The sequence below is a fragment of the Pyrus communis genome, chromosome 9 (assembly GCF_041283825.1).
Source record: "Pyrus communis isolate YQ-2024b chromosome 9, ASM4128382v1, whole genome shotgun sequence".
NCBI classification, from domain to species: Eukaryota; Viridiplantae; Streptophyta; class Magnoliopsida; order Rosales; family Rosaceae; genus Pyrus; species Pyrus communis.
In genome coordinates, this window is record NC_142573.1 from 15,594,234 (window position 1) to 15,620,972 (window position 26,739).

General features: G+C 35.3%; 2 protein-coding genes and 2 pseudogenes across 3 annotated transcripts; 1 reads left to right on the top strand and 3 right to left on the bottom strand.

Annotated features, from left to right (window-relative positions):
• Nucleotides 1-730: 730 nt before the first annotated feature.
• Nucleotides 731-1,738, bottom strand: LOC148694322 (protein FAR1-RELATED SEQUENCE 5-like; annotated as a pseudogene).
• A 20-nt stretch (nucleotides 1,739-1,758) lies between these two features.
• On the bottom strand, nucleotides 1,759-2,287 carry LOC148694323 (protein FAR1-RELATED SEQUENCE 5-like; annotated as a pseudogene).
• A 7,372-nt stretch (nucleotides 2,288-9,659) lies between these two features.
• LOC137738861 (N-terminal acetyltransferase A complex auxiliary subunit NAA15-like) lies at nucleotides 9,660-21,789 on the top strand. Its single transcript, XM_068478333.2, has 26 exons — nucleotides 9,660-9,899; nucleotides 10,965-11,043; nucleotides 12,141-12,223; nucleotides 12,329-12,478; nucleotides 13,757-13,872; nucleotides 13,961-14,066; nucleotides 14,980-15,051; nucleotides 15,160-15,275; nucleotides 15,918-16,050; nucleotides 16,226-16,303; nucleotides 16,389-16,442; nucleotides 16,564-16,634; nucleotides 16,951-17,005; nucleotides 17,109-17,204; nucleotides 17,901-18,029; nucleotides 18,330-18,412; nucleotides 18,508-18,738; nucleotides 18,932-19,064; nucleotides 19,140-19,247; nucleotides 19,391-19,522; nucleotides 19,832-19,888; nucleotides 19,983-20,080; nucleotides 20,184-20,242; nucleotides 20,389-20,500; nucleotides 20,603-20,703; nucleotides 21,130-21,789. The coding sequence occupies exons 1-26, from the start codon at nucleotides 9,849-9,851 to the stop codon at nucleotides 21,318-21,320; spliced, it is 2,694 nt and encodes an 897-aa protein (XP_068334434.2). The 5' UTR covers nucleotides 9,660-9,848; the 3' UTR covers nucleotides 21,321-21,789.
• A 297-nt stretch (nucleotides 21,790-22,086) lies between these two features.
• LOC137738862 (E3 ubiquitin-protein ligase At1g63170) lies at nucleotides 22,087-26,433 on the bottom strand. 2 transcript variants are annotated; one of them, XM_068478334.2, is made up of 5 exons: nucleotides 26,261-26,433; nucleotides 24,556-25,393; nucleotides 23,387-23,548; nucleotides 22,999-23,287; nucleotides 22,087-22,532 (listed from the first exon to the last, which is right to left on the bottom strand). In XM_068478334.2, exons 2-5 carry the CDS (start codon nucleotides 25,224-25,226, stop codon nucleotides 22,353-22,355), a joined length of 1,302 nt encoding a protein of 433 aa, XP_068334435.2. In that variant the 5' UTR covers nucleotides 25,227-25,393; nucleotides 26,261-26,433; the 3' UTR covers nucleotides 22,087-22,352. The 2 variants fall into 2 exon arrangements, with proteins under 2 accessions (XP_068334435.2, XP_068334436.2); XM_068478335.2 differs by having other exon boundaries at nucleotides 23,387-23,509; nucleotides 26,261-26,427.
• Between the last annotated feature and the right edge of the window lie 306 nt (nucleotides 26,434-26,739).

A 26,739-nucleotide genomic window follows, 5' to 3' on the forward strand; every position in this document is an offset into this window, starting at 1 on the left:
AATGACTCACGGCATAGGTGTAGAAGAGGGATTACAACTCCTAAACCTCCAAGGAATGGCCTATATGCGGCACACACAGGGATTAGGCTTCTAGAATCTGAATTATGTGTTTAAATGTATAACTAATCCCTTCTAAATAGCTTGAATTAAGGCCCAAACTGATTTGGATAAGATAAGATAATGTTTGATTTAGGAAAGGATAAGGTTGGTTAGGATAGGATAAGATAAGGTTGGATAATGTTCCTTATTTCTTGCTCTTTCCTTATCTTCTTTGTATTTGAACTTCTTTCTCTAGATTTGTAGCATTTCCTAGCCTTTCTTGACTTCAATTTCGTCCATCTACTTTGCTTCATAGTTAAGCTATCCAATCCATGCCCAAAACTCTTCCAAATGGCTCCAAAATGCACTTTCTTGCTCCTTTTGCCATTAGGACCTAAAAACATACGAAAATAGCTTAAAAGACTATAATAAGTAGTAATTAACTAACTAAATGCAAGGAAACAATATAGCTAAGTAGCATAAATATGCTCCTATCAAAATTAGTGGGTGAAGTTTGTCGACGTCATTGAGATAAACCATTCTTGTTCCACAAGTTTCAAAAAAATAATCCAGTAAGAAATCAACAGGTTTCCTATAATCTTGCAATCCTTACAATCTAAGGATTGACATGAACCGCAAGTAATCACACTCCTACGAGGATGCAATATCTACTTCCTAGATATCTTGGTCATCACTCTCCAATTTCCACATCTTTGCCCAAGTTTTTTTTTTCCTCACTCCCTGATAGATTACAAAATAACGAAAAAAAAAAAAAAAAAAGATTATACATAAGTGGGAAAAGTTAATTTGACGTACATTCATTAGTTGATTTAATCTTTCTTCTTTTGGGATTTGATGGCCAACTTTTTGTGTTAGATCGTACTAACTTATTGCACGAATGATATTTTCTTTTCTTCTTTTGTTAAGCCAACTCAATACCACGTTTTATCATTTTCAAATTGCTAATATTATCCTTCTTTCTGCCCTTAGTGTATGAGATATTTGGGTCCAATAGTGCCAGTACAAAAGAACAAATATTAGTCATGAGTTACTTTTTGTTGAAGAAGCAATGGTTGCATGTTGACAATAATATTTTGATAGCTTTTTGGATAGCTTATATATAGCTTCCATGAAATTTGTGTATGCCTCATTTGAAGTTGTAATACAAGTCAACTTAGTTGCTTAATGACATATACGGCTAGTCTCAAAGCTTCAGATTTTTCTTTACCATCATTTGTGACCAAACTTGTGGAATAAATGATCCTAAATTTGTTTGCTTCTTGTTTCCATCTTGGTAAAATAAAATATTCAAGTATTGCATCAATATCTAGGCGGACAAATCTTTCAAGAAGTGTCTGCAAAATATTCCAATAAACTCACACATACCTTTGTGCGTTTGCACATTTTGCTTCACCACAAATTCTTCTTGCTCTTTGAGTCATGCATGATATTCATTGTCACGTGGCATTTCTTTAACCTTGTACCGATTAATTTTACTCCATTTATCTTTGAATTTATTGAATACATTTCTAGTATACAATTTACTGCATGTTGTAGAAGAAATTCTCCTTCATTGACAATGTGATACTTGTGTTTTGATTCAAAATCTTCATCACTTTCCTTTTTTCATAATCTTCTTTAATGCTTGTTCATATTTGACGACAAGCTCTCTAAGATTTGTTGGCGTGACAAATCCACAAAAAAAAGTTCAGTTATGTTTTATCTTATTAAAGCACAACATCCAAATTGTATTGACTTCAAGTTATGATTTTCTCTAGTGAATGATGTAAAAGGCATATCATACTTGTTTGTCCAGTAGGTTGTATCAAATATAACATCACAAAAATAGCTATATGCCATGCGCAACTAAGCATCGACCCAAAAGAAATTAGTTGCTCTTCCATTTTCATCACATTGGATTGCCTTAAAAAATTGAAGATTTTCCGCTTACTTATCTTGAAACAAGTAAGCATTGAAAAAGCTTTTGTAATTGGCAAATACGTGCGCCACCAAGAATTGAAGAAACTTTTTCGATTGGAAAATTTTCTTTATTAAATGTTTCAGTGAAGACTTTAGCAGTTTTGGACAAACTTTATGACTTCATTTTCATTCTTCTTTCTAGTGTAACTGGTTTGTTGTTGTGAACATCTTTGAACACTTAAAAATTCCATTTATTTGACTATTTATCAAGTACAGTTTGAATACTTGCTTTACACCCACATTTCACTGTAGAACAATTCTTATTCATTTTCTTCCTATTCTCAATCTCACATGTTTTTCTATCTTCATTCTCTTCCAAAGCCTCATGTACTATATTTCATTGAACGTGTTTTCCTTGATGTGCACAAACAACTTGTCTACTTGTTATTTCGTCTAAACCGTTTCTTGTCTTGAATAAATATTAAGTTCGAATCCAAAATCCCTCTTGTGGCTCATAATCTTGATAATAGTTTTTATCTTATTCCATTGTGTCAAAAAGCATTCCTACATATAGAGCTTTCAAGCACTTTGAATTCTTATTTGGACTACTTGTTTAACCTTTCTCGACTTGAACTGTGTCTTGTACCTATTTAACATATTGATAGGAGCATATTTAGGCAACTTAGTTGGCTTGTTCTTGTGCATTTACGTTATTATTTCTTAGTTCTTTAAGTCTTTTAAGTTATTTTCGTATGTTTTCAGGTTCTAAGGGCTAAAGGAGCAAAGAAGTGCATTTTGGAGCCTTTTGGAGCACTTTTGGGCTAAGGATGGATAACTTATGCTTGGAGCCAAAGTGTTGGACGAAATTGAAGGCCTTGTATGCACTTTAGGACATAAAACAAATGGCCTAGCCCATTCTAACACCTTGCCGTGCATCCAACACACATTCTCTCCCAAAAACCGTACACACCATTCACCCTAGATTCTAATCAGCCAATCACTCATAAACCCTAAACTACAACCTCGCAGCCTCTCCACCATTCCTCACTCTCATTCCCCATCCACTCATTCATCAAACCATCTCAGCCACAAAAATCCCTTTAATCCGTAGCCTCCCATTGATCTATGAAACCATCTCAGCCGCACCTATTTTCTAACCCAAGGGCCTTTTCGTTGTTTCATTTTTCATTTACATATTCATTCAGCCACTTTCACACACATATCAACCCTACATGCATTCACTCTTCATAAATCAGCCACATGCACACTCAATCATTCACTCCCCTTGCCGTGCACATTCACCTTGCATTTCCAGGTTGTCCACTTCATCATTGCAGCCACATATTCACCCACATGCACTCTTAATCATTCATCAATATTCTCCCATTCTCCCTTGCCGTGCTTCCCCCTTCCTTCCAGCAATTCCACATGCATTTCCAACCTAGCAACACCCCTTTAAATCATTCAACCTAGCTGTCATTGCACATGCACTTCCCCTTTAATCCACATGCATCTTCAAATAAATCAGCCACATGCACATTCACCCATTCCTACCACTATGCCGTGCACTCCCATCCCATTTCCAGCTTTCCACCAACCTCCTAGCTGTCATTCACATGTTCTCCCATCCATTCTCTCCCTATAAAAACCATACACACTTCACACCAAAGAGAGCCTTGTGTGTCGTGCCACTCCACCATTCCAGAAATTCAACCATTCACACCATCCCTTTCAGCCGTGCCTTCCCCATCAATCCATTCAGCCACTCCAACCACTCCCCATTCCATTCCACATACAAATACAACCCCAAAACCTATCCTTAGATCTTGTGCCGCGACAAAGAGGAAGAGAAGAGGGCCTAAACGTTCATACAATTCAAGTTTGAGTTGTTGGGATGTTTAGGTGTTTCTTTTCCTTTGATTTCAATGTTTAATTTCAATTCTCTTTGTCTTGTACGTATGAGGAACTAAACCCCCCCTTGGCTAGGGGGGATTCGAAATACATGTTTATGCTTGCGATATGATTTGATTACTTCTAATTGCGTTTCATAAGTTGTGAATTCAATTTACTTATCTATGTGAATTACATTGATTTATGTGTGTTGGTTGAGAGTGCACGCTTAATTATCATGCATAAATTGGATGCTAGGATATAAGGAAGTTTCACCTAATCGTTACAAACTTATATTCACAAGTAGTAAAAGTTGATGATCTCAATTGCGTTAAGTAAATTCTTGGCATAAGTTTCATGCAGTTCATAGTAACGAGTGCTTCGTCAATGCTTATGGTTTTCAAAGAACTTAATGATTCTTGCTTGTATCTCTATTATGCAATTCATATAGGGAACTTGTGGGGAATGTTTTGGGTTGTCGTATGCAATCATCCAATTCAATAACGTTAGGAAAATCTGAGGGTTAATTAGTGCAATTCACGGTTAATCTGGGGCGTTGAGAATTCATGGTTTATTGAAAAGCAATTGGAAATCGTTTTATATGCAAGTATAACATGTGTAGAGATGAACCCCTTAGCTAGCTTCCCATCCATCCATTCCATTCCATCAAATTCGTTTTTACAATCTGTTCTAATTTTACAAAGTTTTAAGTTTTGTTTTCAAATTCGTCAAAACCTCAATCCCCCTTTACTTTAGTGTCCAATTTAGTTAGAAAGTGTCTTAGTTTGTGTTTCTAAGTGTTTTGAATCAATTTATTACCCAATTTCGTCCAAAGTAGTCAAAGTGCTCAAAACTGCCCAGATTGTGTTTTTAAGGCAGTTTTGAGTGTTTTGGTGCTGTTTTGAGTCTTTTGGTTTGTTTTAGTGTTTTAAGTGTTTAGTTTTACATTCTTTGAGTCTAGTTTAGTGTTTTATATTGTGTTTTTACGTTTTTGAGTCAAATCCAAGTGATTAACAATCCCTCCTAATCCCCGGTCCAGAACGATCCCTACTTATATCTATACTACAATTGTCAAAAAGAGGGTTTAATTTGTGTGCGTATAAATCACGCATCACATATATTAATCATGCTTAATGATCTAAGTTAAAACATACATGATAAATATATAGATCGTTAGAATAAATAGAGATTGTGGTCATATGCAATTGGAATTGTGGTATTAGAATAAACAAAAGGCTTACGTTCCCAACAATCTTGGTTCTCTAGATAAACTATTGACATACATGTTGACTAAAAAGTACAACTATAAACATTGATCAAAATAAAAATTGAGGAATATTAAATTGAGTACATACTAGAGACATGGAGTGAAAGTTTGATGAAAAATTTGCCACGTTCTCCGCCATTTTGAATGAGAATAGATTAGAAACAAATTGAGTAATGATGAGAAAGAAAAACTTATTAAGTTTGTATAGAAAGAAAGGAGAAGCTGACATATATTTAGGGTTTTTGCTTTGGGCCAAATCGGATAAATGGTAAGCCCTTATGGTAAAAAAATTGGATTTAAAGCCTTGTGGTGAAATCTATTAGGATTTATGCCCAAAATTGACAATTTTGTCATTCCTTCGTAAGTAACACGCACGTGTAAGGCTAATATGGTCATTTCATCCCTTTCATAATCACTCTCTCATCCTATGGCCACAAATAATAGGAGAAACACAAACCCCTTTGATCCACCGTCCACGATAAGACTTTTAGAATTTCAGCAAAGTTTTCTTTTTCACTTTCCTGACGGCCAAACAGAAAAAATAGAAACCTTCAACTGAGAAGATCTACGAGGGATCGAAGAGGAAGTGCTCACGACAACTAAGAAATTCACTGGACGATGACCTCTTTCTCCCTATGGATGCTCAAGGTCTCTCTCTTCCCTCTCTCTCTACTATTGGTAAAAGTTTTGAATTTTTATTCCAATTTCGCTTACTGGGTTGTCAAATTTACAAAGAAAAAAGAGTTGGTTCATGAATTCAAGAAGAGTCAAAGTCAAGAGAATGGTTTATGGAGGGTAAAGGTTCTCTCCAACTAAACAAGTTTACATTTTTTTACTTTTTAGTTTCTTACAAAGTTTCTCTCCAACTATTCAATTTCAGTTCGCAATGTCTTGCTTCTAATTGGAGATCGACTATTGAATGGATGAAATGACCATCTTAGCCTCACATGTGAGGCTCATGTACAAGTTACTAACAAAGGAACAACTAAAGTTTCAATTTTGAGCATAAATCCTAACAGACTTCATCACAGGAGTTTAAATTTGAATTTTTTTTTACCACATGAGCTATTTTCCGAATACCTTATGATGGGAACCATTTATATGATTTGGCCTTTTGTTTTTGTTTTTCATAGATTATTAGAAATAGATGAGAGAGATTTGATTGAAATTTACTTTCCTCGAAAAAAGAGTTAGATGAGAGAAAATTTGATTTCTTTAATTTTCAAAGTTAAAAATTCATGTCAGTTATCATCTAAGTTGAGAGTCTTTAAATCTAATGGATAGAGATTTTGTGTCAAAAATTGTGCAAAAAATGTGGTACCACGAATTCACCACATGTATATCCAAAATAACGTTTCTAACACTAAATAGATAAATTCGGAAATATGTAAATACTTTTTTAATTATTAAATTTAAATATGTTGATATATGAATGTATCATTATTCAAATACTGACATGGATAAAAACCCAAGGACCTAGATCGAAAACTAGAAATGAATTAGATTCAATCAATGAAATAGGGAAATGAGATATGACAACCTAATTTGTCATTTATTGGAATTAGGCAATCATTTTATTTTCAATAAAAACAAACTTACATAGTTAATATTTAGAAAAAAAAATTGTAAATAGTAATTGTCCTTGCCTTTACTTTTACCTTTTCCAAATGGATGGAGTTGTGCAAAGACATTTATATTGTTGAATGTGAATAGTAAGAATGATAATTTAAGGGAAAACTAATGAAAATGGCTTGAAAACTTTAAGTTTTAACGATAAGGACAAAATAAAAGATAAAGTGAATAGTATCATGATTGACTTTTTAATGTAAAAATGTGGTTTTTCATTAAAGTGAACAGTACTGTGAGCTTTTTGTTAAAGTTCCCATAATTAAACGTCTTAGACACTTACTCTTGCATTTGTCTCCTAAAATGGTTAGACTAGCTCAAAGAAAGTTACAACATGGATAGGAGAAAAAAGGACGGAGTATTTAGTGTCGAAACAGTGAACTCTTGCATTTTATTTTGCATATATGCCCACTAGGGCCTACCACCTAGCTACCCTGTTTGGCAGAACAAAGCACCTGAGGGAAAAAAGCCAGAATTAGAGAATAATCACCTGAAATCTTATATGTACAGTGGATTGAGTCTTGAATTGAAAAAAAAAAACACAATAAAATAAAAAAGAAAACAAAAATTTAGAGGCATATTTAAACAGACTTAAAAATTTCGTACATTTGGGATGATAAAAGGCTTTTAGGTTTGCATTTGGGGTTTAGGCTAACCTCACCCCAATTGATGCGTGTGTTTTGGAAAGGGAAGACCAAGTAAAATAGCCAGTAGACCACCACTCAAGACTTGCTTACTGAATCGTAGCCAGTAGCCACCAATCGATACTTTTTTATAGAAGAAGAAAGTGAGTTCTAGAAACTCGAAAAAAGGTGCGGAGGATGGGTTCTGTATAGAAGACCCAATTGCGTTTGAGAAAATCATCCAGTTTCATTGTATGCATTGTGGGGATCATGGTGGTTCCATTTTCGATAACCGCTACAACCACATAGATGGGTGGACAGTTTGATTTATCTGAATTTCTCTTTTTTTTATTTTTTATTTATTAACCTTTTATTTTTATATTTTTATTTTTTTTTACGGTGGAAGTTAGATTATGATGAAATAGTGTGGGATAATCAATCTAAATGTAAACGTATTAGGTTTATTTTTTATTTTTTATTCAATTACTGCAAGCAATTTGAAAACTGCAGTATCTCCCACAATCCCACGTTTCTTTCCAATTTTTTTCAATTTTCGTTTTTTTTTTTGGATTGGATTTTTTAGTGCATCTCTCACCTTATGTATTTATCTACTTTTTTTTCCTTTCTTTTAAATGAAGATCAGCTAGCAATCACTTACCCACTATGTGGACTCTTGACTAGTATTGGTTTTAAATTCCATTTTCTTTTTTCTTTTTTTCTTTTATATTTATTTATTTTGTTTTCCAATATAGTTTTTTTGTTGAGATAAAAAAGCCAAAATTAGAGAATAATCACCTGAAATCTTCCATGTACAGTGGATTGAGTCCTGAATTGAAAAAAAAAAAAAAAAACACAATAAACTAAAAAAAGAAAAAAAATTTAGAGGCATATTTAAATAGACTTAAAAATTTCGTACATTTGGGATGATAAAGGCTTTTAGGTTTGCATTTGGGGTTTAGGCTAACCTCACACCAATTGATGCGTGTGTTTTGGGAAGGGAAGACCAAGTAAAATAGCCAATAGACCACCACTCAAGAATTGCTTACTGAATCGCAGCCAGTAGCCACCAATTGAGAATTTTTGACAGAAGAAGAAAGTGAGTTCTAGAAACTCGGAAAAAAGTGTGGAGGATGAGTTCTGTACAGAAGATACAATTGCGTTTGAGAAAATCATCCAGTTTCATTGTATGCACTGTGGGGATCGTGGTGGTTCCATTTCCAGTAACCGCTACAACTACGTGGATGGATGAACAGTTTGATTTATTTGAATTTCTCTTTTTTTTTATTTATTTATTAACTTTTTTTAATTTTTAATTTTTTAATTTTTTAATTTTTTTTTTTTTTTTTTTTTTACGGTGGATAGTTAGAGTATGATGAAATAGTTGTGGGATAATCAATCTTTCTGTAAACATCCTAGGTTTCTTTTTTTTTAATTTTTTTTATTCAATTACTGAAAGCAGTTTGAAAACTGTAGTATCTCTCCCACAATCCCACATTTCTTTCCATTTCATTTTTCGTTTTTTTAGATTGGATTTTTTAGTGCATCTCTCACCTTATGTATTTATCTTTTTTTTTTTTAAATGAATATCAGTTAGCAATCACTTACCCACTACGTGAATCTTGACCAGCATTGGTTTTAAATTCCATTTTCTTTTTTCTTTTTTTTCTTCCAATATAGGTTTTTTTTGTTGAGATATGGTTTTTTATTAGTTTGTCCTTGCTTTTTTGAATTTTTTGGGTTTTGATTGTGAATTTTTTGGCATTTTGGAAAGCTTCACAAAACTGGGGCTCTCCCTTTATATATATACTAACATTTGCCTACACATTTTCTATGTATGAACACATTTTTTTAAAAAAATGAGAAGGATAAAGGGAGGGGAGGAGTGAGAAATTTTTGTTTTTGGTTTTTTTATTTTTTTTATTTTTTAATTTTTTTTAATTTTAAATATTAGAGATATTTTAACATTACTTGTAGGTGATGCTTCAATAAAAAACAGTAAAATTTGGACCTGGGAAATTACATTGTTGCCCATCATTTTTTTTTGTGTGATAGAAGACTAAGCTGTCTTTTGATTGACAAAGAGGGTTTCATGAATTAATAGAGAAGATATAGATAATTTTTTTTTTGATACCTATAATAGTCATTTGCACTAAAAAAAAGTAAATAAAATGCATAATTTCCATTTCACAAGCGGTACATAGAAACTTCCCCTATAAAAAATTAAAAAAAAAAAAAAAGAAAAAAGAAAAAGAAAAAAAAGAAGTAAAATCCTAACAGCTTCGAGGTCTTATTTTACTCGTTCGGTCTCTCTTTTGCTTCACCTTCACAGTAGGGTTGCAGCAGATAAATAAACGCCACCATTTTCTTCCTCTCCTCTCCTTTCTCCCTCTCTGTGAACGCAGCTCATCACCGCCTACCGCCGCACTCCCGGAAGCCTCTTCGGGCCCTCTAGTACGTGAGGCCCTTCTTCTTCGTCTGCAACAATGGGTGCCTCACTGCCCCCCAAAGAGGCCAACCTCTTCAAGCTCATCGTCGTAAGCTCCGATGCCGCTCGTTGTCTTACTGCTTATCACTAGGATCCAATTTTTTTTCACTTGTTCTCACTAACATAATCCAGAAGATGAAAAGAAGCAAAACCCTAGATTTTCTGTGCGATTCTGTGCTTTGCTTGTATACTGTATTCTATCTTGCTCAGGAATTAGAGAACTTTGGTAAATTGTAGTAATTGGGGCTCTTTCAGATTGATGTCAGGGTTTTTAAGCTAAGTGAATGGTTAAGTCTACTGGGTATTCTGCAATTTCATCAGCTTCGTTGATTTTTTTGGCTTTCGTCTGTAAGGAAGCATTACAGTTTAGGTTTTGTTTGGTTTCAGTGAATGTAAAGCTTATTACTTTGGTACTGCTTCCGTTAAAGGATTGAGTTTTCAAGTAGAAGAAAACGATTGGGAAGTGAAATTTTGTGGGTAGTGATTATTATAAACAAATCAATAAGTAAGAAAAATTAATTTGAAATAACTTACCATCTCTGGTAATTTGTTGCACCTTCTTAAGCTTAATTGAGAACTGTATAATGTGCACTCCAAAGCTCTGTGCTAACCGTGATTGTTAACGTAAAGTTGGTTAAATATTGTCTATCCATATGGTGCTGGTTCTAATCCCGGATTGTTAATATGGAATGCAAGCATTTTACAGAAACTTTACCTTATCACGACTGCTCTGCACACAGTTAACCTCTGGGTTTGTTTGTTGCCAGTAACCAAAAACCCTCATATAATTTCACCTTTTCATTTCCATTGTATGAGCTGTCTTGGTAGAAGAAAGAGATACATCCAGAAAGTTTCCAGTAAATTTTGTTTTGGTCGAATTTAGTATCCAAGTTATTATCGCAGGATTACTTTTTGTCACCTGCTGGCTTTTCTACTTGATATATGGTTATGATGCTGGGTCTTGTTATTTAGCCTGTTGTTATATTAATATGGTGATAATAATTGGCAGTATGATCTGTATCTCTTGTAATTAACTTATCACACATTATTAGTGGCTGAAGTCTTTGTGCTACTACTAATTTAAACCTCTTTTTTCTTGTTTACATCATTGTAGAAATCATATGAAACTAAACAATATAAGAAGGGACTGAAGGCAGCAGATGCCATATTGAAAAAGTTTCCAGACCATGGAGGTATGCTTACAGCCTTTACTAAATGTGTTGTTTAATTTAAAGGTGCTTGTCTTTTGGCCCAAGTAAATAATCTGTTTTGTTTTCTTACTGAGACAGTTCTGTGAATTTAATGTTTTAATTCAAATATGCTCAACTTACATAAAGTTTAACTGAAAGTCTACCGAAAATGCTTTTATGTACCCCACTGAATATTACGTCTCATTGTCATTGGTAGTAGATGATTTCTTATTTAGACATTCTCATTGATTTGTTTAATGCGTTATATGGGAATTAGTGAACACTGAAAAGAAAAGCCATGGGTTCACAAATCCAGTAGGACAGGTGATATTGAAGAATCCTGTTCTGAAAAGAAAAAGAACCAGTACAACTTAAATGCAAGAAATATATGAAACTATGGGATGATAGAAGTTCTTGAGCTCAAAAAATGATTGCTTCACAACAAAATACTTTATTATCTATCCCATATGTCCAAATACATAAACTTAGACTATGATGATTAGCACTTCTCAGAAAATTAGACTGATAATGAAATCATGATGCTGGTGATAATCATTGTCGCTCTCTTCCTGCGGGTATGGATGTCATTAGTTAGGTTGTTGATTTTGTTGTATCTCTCTGTTGTTAAATATATAGTTTTGGAATAGATGATACTGTAGTTTGGATTTGACCATATATTTGAGCCTTTATTTCTGTGAAGTATGTGGCTCATGAAACTGGAGATATTGGAGATGGTGATGAGTTTAGCGTTTTTTTTTTTTTTTTTTTTTTTTTTTTCTTCTTCGTGTTTTGCTATGTTTGTTTTTACTGGAGCTATGCTATTTTACTTATCCACCCAAAAGTTTCCTTTCGTTTTTTCCCCCATTTTGCTGTGGTTTCCTTGTGAACGCTCATACTTATGATTGTTTCTTAAGGCAAGCTGAAAAAAAACCAGTTGTTTCTTGAGTTGTTAGTTGATTATACTTGCTGTTTTTCTTTATGGTAGACTGATATTGAGCTTTAATGTAAATGTACTAATTTTTGTGTCAGTAAAATACTTTCTGTTTCCCATCCCTAATAAAAGAAAATATCAAACTTATGGAATCATGCTACCCTTTCAGAAACTTTATCAATGAAGGGATTAACATTAAATTGCATGGACCGCAAATCTGAAGCATATGAACTTGTCCGGATAGGACTCAAGGTAACGATGTGGTTTCAATTCGTTTTATACTTTATACTGTTTCGTGGATATATCCTAATTACTCTGTAATTTATAGGACTTACCCTTATGTCTTTCTTTACCCAGAATGACCTCAAAAGTCATGTTTGCTGGCATGTTTATGGTCTTCTTTACCGGTCAGACAGAGAATACAGGGAGGCAATAAAATGCTACAGAAATGCTCTGAGGATAGATCCAGACAATATTGAAATACTACGGGATCTGTCACTCCTACAGGTAGCATTAGATGTCACTTAAAGCTTAGAACCAAGTAAATGCCTTTGTTGAATTTTTCTTATCAACTTGCATGCAACAAGAAGATAGTGTTGCCTAAAAACATAAAATGGCCATTGTCACTTATCGACGTTTGACATGGGTGCATACTTTACATTTTCTAACCTACTATTGCAATATGTTTTGTCATTTGAAATTGAGATGTTATAAGTCAAGAGTGTCTTTGCATAATATTGATGATATTTCCTGTGTTCTCTCATTATACCAGTATTGGAGGTTAATGCCTATCTGGAAAAGTAATAGGATGCATTATGGTGTACCATGTAATGGTTGTTTAGATCCATTGAGATTTTATTTGCCAAAATATATGCAGGAACGACTGACTATTATAAAGTAAGACTTGTGAAAAATTAACATGAGGTTTTATATAAAGAGTGACTTTGAGTTTTGGATGGCTGAGAGGAGAGAATGTTTCCAAATCTTGTGACCTCATTGCTTTAATAAGTTGTGAATTAAACTTGGCATAACATGGATAAGTTTTTGACATTATCTTGTGTGAGTAGAAAGCGTAATGATAAATAGAGGGCTGAACATTTTTGACCCAAATTCAAGGGTGGTGCAAACTGAAGTCAATGTCGGAAATGGCTAAACAGCACACATCAGTTTGGCTGCCACTGGAAAGATGGTCCACAGTTGATTTTGTATTGGCTATCTGCCATTGCCTAAATTAATATTCTTTATCCAGTTCAAATTTTTTTTTTTTTTTAATATTCCTTATGGGTCTCTGAACTTTACCACAAAAGGGGATTGTGCTACATTTCATTAAGGGCTAATTTCACCTGTATGTTATACGGACCAGAAATCCTCATCGTTTGCAATTTGGTGCAATTGTTTAGGAAGTGGGACAATAAGGACAAGCGTATTTTTAACTTATGGAGATACTAATTACTATATATATGTATATGTATATGTGTACTATGTATCATAAATAAGTTTATACTTGCCACTTGGGGTCTATCAGACTTGTAGAAAAGAGAATTTATAAGAAAATATTTTGATCGCTGGTATACATTCGCTTTAATTCTCAAGTTCGTCAGGGTTTTTCTGCTTAACATATACATTTCACCTGTGTCGCTAATTTGTTGGTTACTGATATGATGCTTTTGTTAATTTTTATTTTTTCTATTGTGCTATCTACAACAATCTTTGACTTTTTTTAATTTGGTTTATTTATATGCAAATTTCAATCAGCTACTGATGCATTTACCCATCGTGTTACAGGCTCAAATGCGGGATTTGACTGGTTTTGTTGAGACAAGACAGCAACTTCTGACTTTGAAACCAAATCATCGCATGAATTGGATTGGCTTTGCTGTTTCCCATCATTTAAATTCAAAGTATGAATCATAATTTTTGAATTTTTTTTTTTTTTTTTTTTAAATTTTGCAGTGAGTAGTACACAAAAATTAATTTGTTATCTTTTAGTGCTTTGAAAGCTGTTGAAATCCTGGAAGCATATGAAGGCACTCTAGAAGATGATTACCCTCCAGATAATGAGCGTTGTGAGCATGGGGAGATGCTTTTATATAAGGTATTTTTCACTGATGCTTTTTCTATAGGTTCAGCTCCTCTCTGCAGTACGAAATGGAGAAGGCCTGTAAAAACAGGAACTGTAAGTCCATGTGAGAATTGTCTATGCCCTGCAGAGGGGTCTGCTTCCAGTATTGGGGGACCTGTACATTCAACTGTATGGATCAAATGAATGTACCTCTCCATTTTCTATTAAATGAAGAGGATGCGTGCTTTTTAATATAAATATCTTGTTCTACCTCTTGTACTTCTGTTTTTAGTTTTAAGTTGGGTTTCAAACTGTCAACATATGATGAGATCAATTTTGGTTTGAAATAAATTGATTCTACATAGGTGCTTAAGTAATTTGTGTAAGTGTCTTATATTAGCTATATTTGATGAATATATTTTGGAGTTTGGATAAGCCATGGAAAGACTCAAAAGAGCTTAAATGGCTGAAATTGGAAGATAAAGTTGGGGTTTGTTAGGTCAAGTTTTGATCACTACTGAGTACTTAGCTACTATACCACAAGGAAAAAAAGACTTTTAATTTGAAATGACTTTCTATTCACGGGTAACGTATCATCAAAAGGACATGTTTCATAATAATCGTAACCTTTCAATCATCATTCATTTTTAATGACACTTTAATTATTATTTTTAATGTAATGCTTTGTATAGATCTTTCTAAAGAATGATTTTAAGTGATTTGAGAAACTGTTTTTTTGGTTGTCGTAAATGGTGCCATTGCTCAAGCTAGGAATAACTCAATTTGGCAAAATTCCTTCTGCATAATCATGCCTAGTTCCTTATAACTCTGCCAGCATGACTCCATTAGCTTTTTATTGTACCAGATTTGTACTTTCATGCAAAATTAATGGTATTTTTAGTGGCTACCTCTTAAGTTTTTGATCATTGTATGTGAATGTCTCTAGATTTCGTTGTTAGAGGAATGTAGCTTAATTGAGAGAGCTCTTGAGGAGTTGCACAAGAAAGAGTCGAGAATTGTAAGTGTGTATTTCAATTTTTTCTGGTCAATCAGGTTGTTTAATTTCATGCTTTGAATATTAGTGGCTTCTGGCTCTAACCATTCTTTGTTGATTTTTTTTTTCTAGGTTGATAAGTTAGATTATAAAGAGCAAGAGGTTTCTCTTTTGGTGAAGCTTGGTCACCTAGAAGAAGGTGCTGAATTGTATAGGGTATTGCTTTCCATGAATCCCGACAACTATGGGTAATGTCCATCTTCCACTTTCCATGTTTGCGTTTTTCAAACCATTTATAGGTCCTAAATTTCATTTTTTGATATTTGGACAAGGTGCAAGAATTTTATTGGATGAACGATATGTGCTTATTTTGAGTTGGGATTCTTGGGAACAGTAGTTGGAGTTTTATGTTATTTTTAAACCTTAGAATTGCTTAACCTATGCTATCCTAGGACAAAAACTTTATTGATTAAGCAAGTTAAATCAGTTTTGTCCAACAAAAAAAAAAAATTGTAAATCAGTCAAATTTGTATCAAAGTTACTTGGGTTGGTATTATAATTAAAATGTTGACTCCTGGTGGAATATTCCCAATCCCAATACCCAAACAGAGTGGAAACAACGAGAATATGGTGTGATTTCTCATGCTTATTGACTTTGTAAACACTGAACAGGTTCCATTCTCCTTCCCACTAAACATGTCCTTAATCAGTGGTGCGTGACCTTTGTTATCTCAAGATTGTGTTCATTTTTTCTGCTTTAGTTTTTTTCTTTTTCTAATGTTGTTGACTAAGTTTTTGGTTGGAAAGTATTACTATGTATAATGTAATCTTTCTTTACACAGTTCCTATTGTTTAAGGTGAGTTTAATTAATTGCTTTTTCAATGGCCAGATATTATCAAGGCCTGCAAAAATGTCTTGGGCTGTATGCAGAGAATGGCCAGTATTCCCCTGATGAAATTGAACGCTTGGATGCATTGTACAAATCCCTTGCGCAGAAATACAATTGGTCGTCTGCCGTTAAGGTAGCATACTTTCTATTGATGTTTATAGTGCTATATCTCTTTTCCTCAGTTAATTTTTTATTTATCTATACTATCTTAGCATTCCCACATATTCAGGGGTGCGATGTTTGTTTAATTGCATGATTATTTTCTCTCTACTGTCTTAACTTTTTTGTTTCCTGTTTTGTTCAATCAGAGAATTCCACTTGATTTCTTACAAGGTGACAAATTTCGAGAAGCAGCAGATAATTATATCAGGCCTCTCCTTACTAAGGTAACTACGGTCATATGCATGCAGTTCTTATCGGACTACCCAGTTTTGGAGTTTAAATTTTAACTAATCTTTTTTGTGTTTCTAGGGAGTTCCTTCCTTATTCTCCGATCTTTCTCCTCTGTATGATCACCCTGGAAAGGTTAGTCTAATCCTTTGTATTATGGTTTGAATATTTTGAGGAGGTTGTGGGAAGTAGATGATGGTATTGGGATTATTAACTCATTGGGTTTGAAATTTTTATTTTGGGAACTCTTATCCAGGCAGACATTCTGGAACAACTTATTCTTGAGTTGGAACATTCTGTTTGGACAACTGGTCGATACCCTGGGAGGTAATACGCAACTGTAATTATTATATTGTGAAATTATGATTTGGGTATAAACCATGTTATCTGGCCGAGCATTACAACATCATTATTGTCGTATCCCTCCTTGCTGAGTGTGAAAAGCTACAACTGGTGGATTGGTTTTTAGACTCTAAATATTATTCTCTTCTGGTACTAACAACTTGCTATTTTTATTTAAAAAAAAAAAAAAAAAAAAAAAAATTCTCTTTAATTTTTTTTTTTTTTTTTTTTTTTTTGTGCCTTGGAGTTTTTTAAGTATTTGTTTACGCTTATGTGCTGTTGCTTTTCGTCTTTAATACAGGGAGGATAAGGAGCCCCCTTCGACACTTTTGTGGGCCTTGTTTTTGTTGGCTCAGGTTGACTGTCATTTATGGTTTTTTTTCTCTCTTTGGTGCTTCTGCACCTTCAATTCTTATTGCTTTGAATTCACATACACTTATAGTTTTTGTACTGATGCAGCATTATGATAGACGAGGTCAATACGACATGGCTCTATCTAAAATTGATGAGGCCATAGAGCACACTCCAACTGTGATTGATTTATACTCTGCAAAGGTTGGTTTGAACCACCTGTCTGTGTGCTTTTGCTGTTTATTGCTGTCTTCTGGTTTCACCTGCTGTGGCTTTAAATAATTGTTTTCTGAGGTGTTCCTATTCTCTTTTTTCTCTGTGATGTTTGCGAGCAAAATATAACAGGCGGTTCAAATGGTGGAGTTGTCAAGATAGTCTATTTTAGTAATCTACATATAACAAAGAAAATCAATGCATATTTTTGTTTCTTTCGGAGTTATTTGAGTTGTGAATGTGGTGCAAAAATGAGATTCAGTGCTGAGATAAAAAGCCTTGATAAGTTCTAACACATGCCATAAGGTCAATTGTAGGTGCTGTATTCTGGTATGTTCTTATATGCGTTGTTGGAAGGCATTGAATAAAATTCTTACCCTGTATATTGGGGGCCCACAAGTTTCGAGACCACAAGCAAGGCCTTATGCAGACTGTTTAAATTTAATTGTTGGGCTGCCGCTGTATTTTTGATTATTTATATTTTGTATTAACGTCAGTTCACTCTTAAGGATTACCTTAATTTAAACAATTCAAATTAGCATCCTTGGGTAATACTGTTTCTCATTGTATTCTATCTTTAACTTGCACAAAAAAGTAATGGATCATTTAAGTTGAACAATGTTTTACATGTTTAGTTGGAAAGCTTTGTTTGTGTCAATAACTAATTTTGTCTCGCCTCCTGTTCAGAGTCGGGTTTTGAAGCATGCTGGTGATTTGCCTGCTGCTGCTGCACTTGCAGATGAAGCTCGATGTATGGATCTTGCAGATCGTTATATAAATAGTGACTGTGTTAAGCGTATGCTGCAGGCTGATCAGGTTTTAGATCTCACCTTTTGTGACCTTTTCTTTGTTCTGTTAATAGGAAAATATTTTGTAGAATGAGGAACATAGCAAGGGGGGGGGGGGTGGTGAGGGGAATGGGCATAGGGTCCATTTGAACCAATCACCTAAAACAAAACAAGTAATGCCACACTTATATAAAAAACAAACGATATAGGGGAGCCATACTTAGTAGGCATTTTTATCGTAGAAATTGTTGAATTGTGTTGCCTTTTCTGTATAGCTTCTCTTAATACTGAGCCTGTTTTCTACATGTTTTTCCCCCTCCTTTTCAAGGTTCCTTTGGCAGATAAAACTGCTGTATTGTTCACAAAAGATGGTGACCAGCACAACAACCTTCATGATATGCAGTGCATGTGGTTTGTATCAATTTTCTCTGGGACCGTTTACTGCTTGCATGAAATAACATTTTTAGTCAGGAACTCTTAATATTCCATACTTTGTCCTTTTGAAGGTATGAACTTGCTTCTGGTGAGAGTTATTTCCGCCAAGGTGATCTTGGACGAGCCTTGAAAAGATTTTTAGGCGTGGAGAAGCACTATGCTGATATTACAGAAGATCAGTTTGACTTCCATTCTTATTGCTTAAGGAAAATGACACTGCGGGCCTATGTTGAAATGCTTAAATTTCAAGATCGGTTGCATTCACATGCATATTTTCACAAAGCAGCGGTTGGTGCAATCAGGTGAAGTAGAATTAATGGTTTGCAGTTTTCATATAATTTTTCCATGTCACAACTGCATCCAAAATTTGATGTTATTTACGCCTTATAGAATTTGTTGGGCTGTAGTCTGTCATTCACTTTGAAATAGAATAATATGCAGTACTTTAATTCTTGGCCCATGTTCATGTTCGTGGTTATTGAATTTGACATGCAGATGCTATTTGAAGCTTTATGATACTCCTTTGAAATCTACATCCGAAGAAGATGATGAGATGTCTAAGTTGCCCTCTTCTCAGAAAAAGAAGCTGAGGCAAAAACAGAGAAAGGCAGAAGCACGAGCTAAGAAGGTATTGTATTTTCTTTGTGTAGCTTGTGGTTGTCATTGTTGTCTTCCCCATCCTAATGCTCAGCATTCTTTTTAGGAGGCAGAGGGGAAAAATGAAGAATCTAATGCAGGTGGTGTTTCTAAGTCTGGGAAACGACATGTAAAGCCTGTCGACCCTGATCCGCATGGGGAGAAGTTGTTGCAGGTTATTTTTGTTTCCCAATTGCTTCTTACCCCTAAGCTTCATATTTCAAACTGCTATGCAGGCATCTTTAGATTTCACTATATATTGCTGTTACATAGTAAATGGTGTTATTCTCCCTCTTACATTCGTACATATTTGCTCAGGTTGAGGATCCCATGTTAGAAGCTACTAAGTACTTGAAACTGCTTCAGAAGAACTCGCCCGAGTCCTTGGAGACGCACTTGCTTTCTTTTGAAGTAAATATGAGGAAGCAGAAGATTTTGCTTGCCTTTCAGGTAACATTGAGCAAGATGTTTCTCATTTATTTTTGTTTACTTGAAGCACTCCCATTTTGTTTTATGGTTGGAAGAGTTCGAATTTTAGTATCCAAGATATCTGTCACAAACAACTGGAAAATAGTACATGGAATTTATACTTGTTAGTTTACCATCTATCACAAAGTGCTTCTGCCAGGAATGGAATTTCATTATTGCTAGTTAAATCACTTTGTATTTTGGAAGTTACTTGACCTGTTTTGCATAAATCATTCTTTTGATTTGGACAACAATTTTACTCATATTTTGTAAATTTTCTTTTGGCTGTAGGCTTTGAAGCAGCTTCTGAGGTTAAATGCTGAACACCCAGACTCACATCGCTCCTTGGTATGTCAGACATCATGTCTCGCTTGTTTGTATGTGTACATATATGTTGTGATTCTTTTAGAGGCCCTTATTGCAAGACTTAATATGTTAACAGATTAAATTCTTCCATAAAGTGGCTTCAATGCCAGCTCCTGTAACTGATAGTGAGAAACTCATTTGGAGTGTCTTGGAAGCTGAGCGCCCAATGATCAGGTTTTCTTTGAATGTGCACTTTGCTCACTCTCTCTCTCTCTCTCTCCTGTATGTGTTTGACATCAAAGTCGCTTACTGGAGATCTCTTCTATTCTTTCTGTAGTCAATTGCAGAATAAATCTTTGGTGGAGGCAAACAAGAATTTCTTGGAGAAACATCAAGGTGACTTTTAAGATTGCCCTTTAAACGATAAACGCTTAAGCTCCTCATTGTTTGAATTGTTTACTTATGTCATAACGATAAACGCTTAAGCTCCTCATTGTTTGAATTGTTTACTTATGTCATCCTTTGTTTGTTCGTCTTTTCAGATTCTTTGATGCATAGAGCTGCAGTTGCAGAAATGCTATATGCTCTGGAACCTGACAAGAAATCTGAGGCTATTAAATTAATAGAAGAGTCGACCAACAATATGGTTCCCAAGTAATGCCCTGATCCATTTTTTGAATTTTATTTCTTTGAAAATTGAAAATCGGTCTACTTTCTTTAAAAGTAATTATTGTAAATCTTTGCATGTATCATTAGAAATGGAGCACTTGGACCTGTCAGAGAGTGGACACTCAAAGATTGTATTACTGTCAGCAAACTCCTTGAAACAATTCTTGGTGACCCTGCGGCTGCTTTGAGTAAGTACTTTAACTAAAGTGTATTTTGTTCCTTCCGTACGCTTATTCATGGTCAACCTTCCTTTCGTACTCAATAAAATAATAAAAGCAGTTTTACATATTGGTGTTGGCATTTTAGCCAATTTATGGTATATCTAAGAAGTTGGTTTACTTCTCACAAAATTGAAGATATTGGTATCAAATAGCGCATTGGATTGCTCCAGTTCATCTCACTCAAGTTTAAATTGTTTGTTTCGAAAATTTGTTACCTGTACTCGTTATCTTATGTTTTTCTGTGTTGAATCTTGTCCTGGTAGTAATCCATGTTACAAAGACACTTTTTGGTTGGGAAGTAGTCGGAATTTGTATTGCTTTACGTGTATTTAGAGCGCTTCATCTGATTCAAAGTGATGTAATTCAATAATATGCTATTTGATTCCTTTGTAGGATGGAAAGGGCGATGTGCCGAGTACTTCCCTTACTCAACATACTTTGAAGGTAAATGTAGCTCTGCCGTACCCAACTCAGCATACAGCCAAAAGGGCAGGGCAAAGCATTCGGAAGAGCAGGAAAGTGCAGATTCCATTGCAGTAAATGGAAAATTAGAGGCTTTCAAAGGCCTCAGTGTCCAATCATGAAGTTGAATGGAAACTTTAACTAAAGAAACATGCAACTTTGCGGTGTTTGATTGACAAATCACAAAACCAAGCTGCAGGTCAAAAAGGTAAGCGTGGGGGGGGGGGGGGTATTAGGTTGCAGCTCTTTTGAGATAACTATACCGAGGTTTTGTGCATGTTATGGTTTGCTTTAAGATGAGGTTTTCATGAAAATGTGTATAATCTACTTTCTATTGTGCCTCTAGGGTTGATTTTTCTTTCTTAATTTTGAACCTGCTCACATTTGTGTGAGTATGTTAGTTGAGTCTGCTTCTTGGTACGTGCGACTACGCCCGAACTTACTAATAGGTCAGGGAGGAGCTACAGAAAATCATTTTTTCAGCGATGGGTTTAGAGCCGGTCGGAATAGATGCCGGAGAAATGTTGTACTTTTCCCATTTTATTTCCTTTCATCATGTATAAACACTAATTTATTTGAAATTTTTTGCCATGGATATGACTTCAAATCAATGCGTTGGTAGCGTTGGACGTGAACCAATTTTATGTATATTTTTCCAATCGAGCTTATGGTGTGGGATGTTTTCCGAGTTCATGGCGTTGGCAGTTGGTATTTGTGATCTGCCAGCTTTAATTTGTTTTGCAACAAGATTTTGAGACATGATTTCTTCAAGAATCCATGGACCCATGACGTTCCACATTTCTTAACCCCGGAAAACTATGAGCATCCGAACATAGCTGAATATACTCTACCTGAACAGAACAGAATGGCTCCAAGGTAGAATGGTCATGGACGTGAAACAGTGGTCATTTTTTTCTCTATAGCAATGGATGCCAACCACAAAAAGAATAAGGCAAAGTACAAAACTCAAGCGTATATTTTGAATAGTATCCATGAAATTTACAGATATACTTAACTGCGAGTCCACAAATAAAACCCAAGACAACGGCCTCAGTTGCGACATGAGATGGGAGATTTTCGCACTTGGATGAACCACCCGAATTGGAATAGTCTCTGCTTTCATATACGCCATTGCTGGGTTCATCTTGCTTACCCTATTGTTGGCTGGATTCCCTGGCCTCACCGCTGCTCTCTCCGACCTCACCCTTGCAGAGGGGACACGATGCATTGATTTTCAACCATTTGTCAACACACTCCACGTGAAAGACATGTAAACATGGTAGCTCCCGTAGCTCATCGTCATCTGCATACTTTGCCAAGCAAATACAACAAACCTGCACCATATGGAAGGAGCAAATCAATCAAATGAGAATTGCAGATAGGAAACGGTCTCGTTGTTGCACTTTCCAAAACTTTAGGAATGTATAAAGCTTTGTTCCTATAGCAAACGCAACGCTATATATAACCAACTACGCGAGCATATAACTCCAGTTCAAGCTAACCAAGAAGGTGATTATTGCCAGTTAACCAATACGAGTGTCATTGATTGTAATATTTTGTTTTATAGTAACATTATAATACGATTAAATAAAATTCGATTTGTTCGAATATCTGATACCTCCAGCTAACTTAATAATTAATGATGCGTGTTAGGCAATATGTAAGAAGTATACTGGATTTTAATTTAGTGTCAGGTAAAATTTTATGAACTTGATGGTTAAAGTTGGTGTGAGAATCAAATTTGATTAAGCACGGTTTAATTTCAAGACCATGAACTTGGGAGGGACAGAACCTACTCACCGCATCTTCTCCAGATATCTCACGCTCCTTTTCTGTCCCTGCAGCCAAGAGCCCACATTCACTACCTAGGTTGCCCTCCTGATCATCATTGCTCTCATTTTCCTTCAACTTGAATTTGTACGTCGGGAGAGCATTAATTGATTCCACGGTGGCTCCTCTAGTCTGAGAAAGATCCTCTCGAAATCCGAGGACAGAAATGATGCAAGGTAGGCAGCAGCAAATTGTTGCACATAGTATGAATGGCATTGCATATCCAATACAGCTGAAGGTAAGGAACACTATGCATAACCTATAAGAAACACCGGATACGTAAAAATGACTCGACAACCTAGAAGAAACCAAGGAAATGTTAGATGACTCAAACATAGCACATATTAACTTTACGTACTTGTACAGTTTAGGAGCATCAGAAGGAGAAGAGCTTCCAAAAATCCACACATTGCCTACAACAAACCAGACTGCAAAGAAGCAATCTAAGGCCATCTTGAAATGATCCACTAACCCATTGATTCTGCAAAATTGAATGAGCTTCCTCACTTCACGACACCATCTATAAATTGCATAAAACACATGGAAAGATAAAAAAGATAAGATACTTACAACTTGAAAATAGTATTTAAACTGTTTGATGTATCAAAGTGGCCTTAAAATCTTAGCGTTGTCATCGTGCTTCAGTTTATTGTCTTATTTCTATGCACATGCTACAGTAAAAATAGATCTCCTTTTGATTTCACTTTCCAAAGTAAGTAAATTTCTAATACGATCTATGATTTTATGCTAGCATGGATGACAACAGGTATATTATAGAAACCCAAGCAGGAAAACCTTTAGAGAAGAATTAGACCCAGAGCAGCAGACAAGAAACTCAAAACTGAAATTTAACATGTGGTATTTTATGTCAGCCACTTCTTGGTGATCTAGCATGCACTATGAACATCTTTCCCTATCAAAATTGTAAGTTGTGAATGAATGAGGTAGTTCATCCTTCAAGTACTGTAGATCACTTGGTTAATCGATAATCCATCCATTCACCCTTTCAGTCCATCATCAATGTCTGGAAGGCATAAGGTTCCTTGCAAGGTTTAATACTTGCTTGCATTGTTGCTCATGGAGGCTCAATACTTAAGATTACTATTCGACAGAAGAGGCCCTGTATGTTGTCTTTCACCTTCTTGGTGTGTTATGAACACGAATGAAGAGGTTCTTCAAACATTGATCATTTATTTTCTTCATTATCCAATTAGATAGTGCCAAATATTTTTGAGGAAAAGATTCAGTTGGGTGATTCTGCCGTCTTGTGTATCTTTATTAGCTGTTCGTGCATTTTAACTTGTAGAGAAGACTTGCCTTTTCGGGGACATACTGTTGAAAAAGTTATGAAATGTGTGTGTTTAATTGTCATAACAAACACAACTTAATGTACTAAACTAAATTCATTTTCCTTAAAGCATGCTCATTAGGAAACTTGACAGGTGAGGTGACTATATCAATAAGTAAAACGTAAGACATGACCACCAATTACACATAAAATGGGAAGATGAAGGAAAAATGGAAAACCTTGCACTTAAGGGTCCTCCAATTTGAGGGTTAGTTGTAACCGTTTCGGAGGTGCGATTGTGCTCTTCATCTGAAGCTTGAGTAATTGAAATAGCTGTATAAGACGTTGGTTCAGCACTGCTTACAGAAGACCCTTGATGCGATTCAATGGATTCTTGCTCAGCAGCCCTGTTGCGGTTACGGAACCTCCAGTAAAGAACAGGAAGTGTTGCAACACAACCTGATGCATAACCCACAACCCATGCAAACAAAGGGGCTTGTGGATCTTCGTTTGTTGACAGTGACAAAACAACAATAGATGCTATAATCTGACTCACTGTGACAAGAAGCTCAACAGAAATCCATAACCCTGAATTTAAGGGGCTTCTTCGGTGACGACTATACCCATCACCTCTCCTCACAAATGAGGAATTCCTAGAATTTAATCTGTTTGATGAAAATGATGCACCTAGATAAGTTGGGGCATGTGTACTCGCTGATGGTCTGTCTTCATGCTGGGGCATGTCCACTCTAGGACGCTGGTCATCACTAGATGTACTTGATGAAGCATCATCATTCCTTGTTACATCAATTACGTGCACACGATTGTTATGACTTTCCATCTGCTCTAGTAGCAAAGGAAATTGGTCACCTTGGGTGTCACTATTTGGTGCTGCAGAGGGAACATCCATCTAACTCCACCAACCAAATTGGAAGGTGAGAATGCATAGATTATGCTCAACTTTCTAGATTTTTCCCTTTATCAAAAGTCTTCCTCTTTCTTACTCGCAATACATGCCACGGTCTGGAACTGGAAGAGTCAAAGAATTTATTTCTATTTCATACCTAAGGCTGTAAGCTGCAACAATATCAGAACTATGATTAGTTCTTTTAATCATTTCTATAAAACACGAATCAAGCAATACTAATTAAATGCAGCAGAAACGGATTGCAATATCACATAATTGATCAGGATCACACAACCAAACAGATGGGTGGTTACATGGTTCAAGTGACTAGTTGACGTTCATACATTACTAAATTACTCCCCAATTTTTCGGGGATATCACCACGACAAAGAAACAAGAACGAGAACAACACATAAAAAAACATAACCAAGATTCAACAAAAAGATACAACCGGACAAGCAGAAAGTGAATAAACCTCATACCCCATCCAATAAACACTAAAGACTTGTTCTATAACATAATAAAAGCCTCAAATTTTCTTCCTAAGTGGATGATTTTCTTCCTAACTGGATGATCATGCACAATTATGCGTTCATCCGATATGCATTACATTTTTAACTAGTTTTTCGTTCTCGAACAAGTAGTACAACACAAGTCAATGCACAAAACAGCATCAAAACAGAGAGACCCACTTCATGGAAAATCAAAATAAATCAAATTTAAGAAAATCAGAGCCTTATTTCAACCTCAGAAGCAAAACCCATGTCTGAAAAACTTCATACACTCGCTCAAATCACTAAATTACACTTAGTAGTGATAGAAATTCAAGACCTTCCAAAAATTCACTGTCCCAAAACGATCGAACCAAAGAAATGGCATTAAGTTATAAACTCGATTTAAAACTTAAAAACCCCACTAATGATCATACAAAATTAATCAAAATATAATCAAATTTCCCAGAAATAACCACCCTACAACCCAAAAACGATCACAAAAAAAGGAGGAAAACTTGCAGGGATTGAATCAATCAAATATACCTGGTATAAAAGATACAGTGAGTATCACACAGTCAAGATAAAAGCTTCAGAGCTCGCTTTTTCTTCCCATTTCTTTTATTTTCTCGAAGATTTTCAGTTTTCTCTAGAGAAAAAAAAATAAAAATATAACGTCAGCTCTTTTGCTGCGTCGCTCACGCAAGCTCCTCAGAGAGAGAGAGTAAACGTTGAGAACGGAGATGAGCTGGTGGGACCTGGGGGAGTGACTGCGAATGTTTTTGCGCCGTTGGATTGTGGAGGGTGATATCAGTATGTTGTTGGGTTTGATGGACGGTTGAGATTCACTTGATTTGGTAGGAGGCACTGCACCAAATCTACTAAAATGAGACTACAACTCGGGCTTGTCGAGTCCCAACTGAAGATCAATGTTCTAAAAAATGTCACGCGCTAGTCGGACGGAGGGTAGAGATTTAAGCAGATTTATGTAAGTTTATTGTAGAAAAAATTAGTATTCGATCTCT

Bases quoted from the DNA above. Each gene is read 5' to 3' on its own strand.
- LOC137738861 (XM_068478333.2), top strand. From the start codon at position 9,849: ATGGGTGCCTCACTGCCCCCCAAAGAGGCCAACCTCTTCAAGCTCATC. The intron at 11,044-12,140 runs GTATGCTTACAG...CTACCCTTTCAG, and splicing joins AAAGTTTCCAGACCATGGAG to AAACTTTATCAATGAAGGGA. The intron at 18,030-18,329 runs GTTTTAGATCTC...CTCCTTTTCAAG, and splicing joins GTATGCTGCAGGCTGATCAG to GTTCCTTTGGCAGATAAAAC.
- LOC137738862 (XM_068478334.2), bottom strand. From the start codon at position 25,226: ATGGATGTTCCCTCTGCAGCACCAAATAGTGACACCCAAGGTGACCAA. The intron at 23,549-24,555 runs GTTTTCCATTTT...TGCAATTTATAG, and splicing joins GGAGGACCCTTAAGTGCAAG to ATGGTGTCGTGAAGTGAGGA. The intron at 22,533-22,998 runs GTGAGTAGGTTC...CATATGGTGCAG, and splicing joins AGATATCTGGAGAAGATGCG to GTTTGTTGTATTTGCTTGGC.